The sequence below is a fragment of the Trachinotus anak genome, unplaced genomic scaffold (genome assembly GCF_046630095.1).
Source record: "Trachinotus anak isolate AG129_WGS33_773 ecotype Australia unplaced genomic scaffold, CSIRO_AGI_Tana_v1 ptg000028l, whole genome shotgun sequence".
In the NCBI taxonomy this organism is placed as follows: domain Eukaryota; kingdom Metazoa; phylum Chordata; class Actinopteri; order Carangiformes; family Carangidae; genus Trachinotus; species Trachinotus anak.
In genome coordinates, this window is record NW_027273879.1 from 8,420,287 (window position 1) to 8,425,868 (window position 5,582).

Genomic DNA, 5,582 nt, shown 5'->3' on the forward strand with positions numbered 1-5,582 from the left:
GTTTGTATGTTACAAATCCTACCCCAATAGTCTATTGTACATTATCTGTTAATTATGACATAATTTTCTCTTATGAGACCTCAATCTCATAAATTACAACATGTGTTCACATAATTATTAGATAGTAAATTATAATTATGAGATAAAGTCTCCAAAATGTTTCTTTTGTGACTGCAATGCACCTCTGTAGCAGAACAACACAACCACAAGCTAACCAACATACGTCTTAAAATAATCACCCTAATATTTTGTTTCAGTTTACCAGTTAGACGTGTTTTCACAGATAGGATGTCATGTTCGAGCCACATGGGGAGACAGAACAGTCCATATGTGTATGTGCACTAATATTGTGCATATAAAGTCATATCCTGCTTTAAGCATATGCCTCGATGAATGATTATAATGCCATACAGGATTCTTATCGCTGTCTTCTTTCTTTGCAATTGTGTTGTCACCTCCTTGACATACTCATGAGTCTCTGTTATGTCTGTGCTGACAGCGTCATCAATATGAATTGAAAGAACACAATTTGGTTCATGCCAGCCCGGACACTTGCATTTTAATACTCTCACACTGCTATGCACTGTCACTTCTAGATTTAACTTCTTCATCTTAGTGCCAGTTAGAACAGTCAGCCATATTCAAAATCTTCTTCAGTCTTGACTGGTAGAGTGTCAGACCTCCACTTTTACCTCGTACCAGATTATTTTATAATCATGTTGTTTGTTTACCAGCAGCGACAGTATGGCTGGTATTGTTGTTGCAAATGTGGTCCTGGAGAAATCAGGAACTACCACAGAGATAAGCTGATGGCAGCCGTTCAGTCTCTCTCTCCCCTGGCTTCTGCCCCATTTGGTTTTATTGTATTTTGTTTGTCTTTAGATTAATTTCCTTTTCGGTGATGTAAAATGAACTTTCATTTTCTTATGTAATTTGTAGTAGTCACTCCTTTGTCCAGCCTTGAGCCAGGTCGTGACATGCAAGTACAGACCAAAATCTTTGGGGTGTACACATGTCACAATATCATAAACCAATTCATAAAAAATGCTCATAACAGGAGTAAATAGCAATTTTAATATGACAAAGTTTAATTTAAGCTTGAGAAAATTTGAAAGATCTAAGACAAAACAGCTCTGATCAACATGCACAAATAGCTGACAGCTTTTTAAAGATCATGGGGACCAATGAAATTACCACTTACTTGACTTCAGATGCTGAAAGCAGTAATTGACTGTTTCAATTATTGCAATAGCAGTACCGATTGAAGCTTTGTTAGAGCGAAATTTGATTTGAAAAAAAAAAGAAAAAGAAAAAGAAAAGAAAAAACAGCAACAATGACAAGTCTGTCCCTCCACAACCCACCCAGCCAGCAAGCATATCTGTGCACAGCCAAGTGACAGCTTTACAAAGCTTATGCTCCAGAGTTTTGGTCAGAGGTTTAAACCATAAAACTGACTTCATGATGGTTTGTTTCTCTGCGTTACCAAGTTCTGATCTTGAATTACTCACACTGGTCCATCCAGCACGGGGTGTCATTTTGCAAAACTTTATATATTCCCAATGGCAGCAGCCATAACCTTGAGGTTACAATGAATGTGAGAGGATTAAATTACTCTTAACACCAGGTGCTATCATAAAAGTGGGTATGATGGATATATATATGGATTAATTTGAACCTTTTGGTGAGCAAAATGACAGTAATCATTACCAGTAAGTAACCCATCCAAGTGAAGAGGAAAATTAATGAGATAAAATATTGAACCATTTCATCATTTCTCTTTTTTTGTAATAATAGCCATGAGGGAACTACCTGGAATCTTACATATATGGTGTTTCAGTATAGACATTCCATTTGGCCCGTCTCGCAGTTCTTACTCTTAGTTTCTGTCAGGCCCAAATGTGCACAAATCCACATGCACGTACACACCAAAAGACGACAAATTAGCTGTCACTTTTACTAGCCATGTGACCTCAAAAGCAAAGAGAAGGGAGATAATGATCTTAGGCTAAGGACAAGTATACAGACACACATACACATACACATCTGCACACTAAAGCCACACTGTCCAAGGACTTCAGGCTCTACACTGACGGATCGAGAGGGACTGGCATGAAGATAGAGAAGGATAAATGTGATTATCTCATGACAAGCTTTAGCTGTCTTAAACTGAGTTGATAAACTGTGATGCATGCATAAAATTAAAGTTGGTATGATCAAAATTGTGGCACAGAACTGCACATCGTATATATACCCACTCTCCCATAAATGAAATGAATGTTTTGTAGGTTAATTTGTCATTCACTGAAGGGAATTACAGCACAGTCATCTACATAAAGCCAAGTGACATATTACGTATTTATAAACTTGACACATAATGGAATTGCCTTGCTTGCTTTCACCTTGTAACCCTGTATAATATACTCTACATGGAGTTGGGCATGGGGGAAAAAGACAGTAGACGCATTTGAGCCACACAGGATGGTGCCAGTCAAACATTCAAAAACCCACTATTTTTGGTCAAAACAATGCAATTATGAGTTTAGTTTAAATTGTTAGGCTTGTAACTGATTTTTTATTTTGTATTTTTTATTTTTTTTTTATTTTATCTTATTATACATACACATGAATATGAACTTAAAACAAATACCAGCGATACTGGAAAGTAATGTAATTTTAACACTCATGGGCTTAACTGGTTGACCATTACAGTACATCAGCCTTTAATAAAGCTTTAATTAAAAGTCGGTTTAGAACCTGTGAGAGCTTACCAGGTTCCTAGATGTGGTGGAATATAAGCTCAGTGACAGGAAGGACAACGTAAACTATCTTTGTATCTGGGAAATGAGTAATGAACCAAATCCCTGAATGAATCATTGAGCACCGATACTGTCCAAACACAACTGAAAAAAAAAAGGTTTTGGCAGACATTGTGTCTCTTAAAAACTATAAAGTGATAGCATGAATTCTAGGGCAGATTTAATGCATTTCCCTCAAGCCCTATCATATTACTGTCTCAAAAGAGAATATCCTCCTCTTATTGTAAAATAATCCATAATAACAAGTCCCAAAGTGTGCTCAGCCCTCCTGAGGACTCTGACATAAAGAGTTAACCATTTGTGAGTTAGCTACAACAATGATCTGAAAAAAAAGCATTGTTCCAGAAACCAGTGATTCCCGGACTTTAAGCAGTTAGCGAGCAAAGCTATTTTGGGCCCTCTCCCTCATGAGCTGATACACTGGCTGTGCTCTGATCCCTTTGTCCATCAGAGAGACAGAACATTTTCAGCCTAATGCAACTGGACCCTCGCTAATGACAGCAAATAGCCCTGTCGGCTACATGACAGCAGCTGAGAACAATACTTAATGTTGACATCACTTGCTATTGGGATCTATTTCGGTTTTCTTCCTTTTATAGTGCGCTGTTGGAAATTGCTATCTGGTTCCCTTGACAAAGCACATATAAAAGCTTTGAAAGAGGAGGCGGCCCTGTGTGCTTGGGAATCCCTTCCGATCCCTCCTGACTCTTGCTTGTTTCTCAGCGAGTACCAGCTCACCTCTGAATCCTTTAACAGCATGGCACCAAAGAAGATTGAGCCAAAGAAACCTGAGCCCAAAAAGCCAGAACCTAAGAAAGATGCGGCCCCAGCAGCTAAGGCAGCTCCACCTCCACCTCCAGAGCCACAGCCTCAGCTTCCCAAGGAGCCTGAGTTTGACCCCAAAAGTGTCACTCTTGAGTACACCGCTGACCAGATTGAGGAGTTCAAAGAGGCCTTCACCTTGTTCGACCGTACACCCACTGGAGAGATGAAGATCACCTATGCCCAATGCGGGGATGTGATGCGAGCTCTGGGCCAGAACCCTACCAATGCAGATGTGCTGAAAGTGCTCGGGAAACCGCGGCCAGAGGACATGAGCAGTAAAATGGTGGACTTCGAGACCTTCTTGCCAATGCTCCAACATATCTCCCGTGCAAAAGATCAAGGCAATTTTGAGGATTTCGTGGAGGGGCTCAGGGTTTTTGACAAGGAAGGCAATGGCACCATCATGGGGGCTGAGCTGCGTCATGTGCTGGCAACACTGGGTGAGAGGATGACAGAAGACGAGGTGGATAGACTGATGGCTGGACAGGAGGATGCCAATGGGTGCATCAACTATGCTTCCTTTGTAAAGCACATTCTCTCTGGGTGAACGGGACATTTGACCATATAGACTTAATTTTACCTCTGTTTTCTCCACTCTTCTGGATTCTTGTTAAACATTTGTCCATTTAAAGGTGAGCATGTCACTTAGTCAGTGACATTTTTAAGCATACGTAAATGTTCTATGAAGAAATGTTGACAACAAGACTTGTGGTTAGTTATTTTTAATAAACACTCTGAAATATAATAAAATGCCCGTGAGATAATATGGACTTTCATGAGGAAAAGTCCATCAATAAAGGATATATGATTACAAATTGCCTCATAAATCTCATTTCAGCATATCCAACATTAAAATTTGAGGAGAAAATGATGACTCACACAGGATTGCTGAATAAAGTGCTCATTTTAAGTCTATTAACTTTTCACATCAACTGTGTTAATGTGATTAGGACAAAGTATTGTTGGGACAGAGAAAAACAAAACACAGAGAGGATTTGGTTCCATCTGAAAATAGAACAGATTTTACTCTATTCTACTTTACACAAAGAGGGTTTGACTGAGCGTGCTTGTCATTGTGCTTGAGGGGCAGCTGCTGTGGATCAAGATATACTCCCACATTCTGGACACACACATACACACATGTGTGCACACATCCAGTTCCATTTGACAACTACAAGACAGGTGCTCCAAGGACAGGCCTCTTCATCTCTATTGCAGTAGCTGACAGAACGATTTGTGCTGGAAGCAACATTTTTTACTAGTATTGTCATATTCAGGAAAGTGTATAAGCAAACATCTTCAAAATTTGAATTATTTATTTATTTAGTGAAGAAAAGTGTGCTGCACTTTCTACATCCTTTGCTATTAGAGTGTCCTGATAATAACTGTTTATCACTTCAGCTTATCAGTACATTCACTCATGTCTCATTACTTCTAACAGCACTGGATAGTAGTACTCTAAGGTGCAAAAGACCCAGATTAGGTTGCTACATCTTCAGCTTCCTTCAAAAGCCAATTGTGGGTTTTAACTCGCCATCATTTTTGCACTGAGTAGGCAGCAAGCATTGGGCTTGTGTGAGTTCATGTAATGGAAACGGCTGGCCATGATTTATACAAGGGTTTTGTGAGAGCTGTTGGAACTCAACCTCATGGACTGGTGAACTGAAAGCTGCTGAAAGCTGAAAAAAGAAAAAGCCACGGAGTGGGGTTTTCATTCACAGTGGAGTTGGCAGCACCAGGAGCCCGTTCACATCATGAGAAATCATTCATGTCGAAACAGGAGTTTAAAAGCAACTCGGGTACAGCATATCTCTTTCTGCAACTTGAGTTTCACAATTGAAAATAAAAGAGACAACATAGTGTATTAAATTCATTATGATTTTATTCAGACCTCTCTGATGCAATGCTGTATCATTCAGTACAACTCAGTGATGCAACTG

The 5,582-nt window shown here is 39.4% G+C and overlaps 1 protein-coding gene across 1 annotated transcript; it reads left to right on the top strand.

Annotated features, from left to right (window-relative positions):
* Positions 1-3,482: 3,482 nt before the first annotated feature.
* LOC139611804 (myosin light chain 4-like) lies at positions 3,483-4,457 on the top strand. Its single transcript, XM_071466715.1, has one exon. The coding sequence runs from the start codon at positions 3,575-3,577 to the stop codon at positions 4,187-4,189; it is 615 nt and encodes a 204-aa protein (XP_071322816.1). The 5' UTR covers positions 3,483-3,574; the 3' UTR covers positions 4,190-4,457.
* Positions 4,458-5,582: the final 1,125 nt, after the last annotated feature.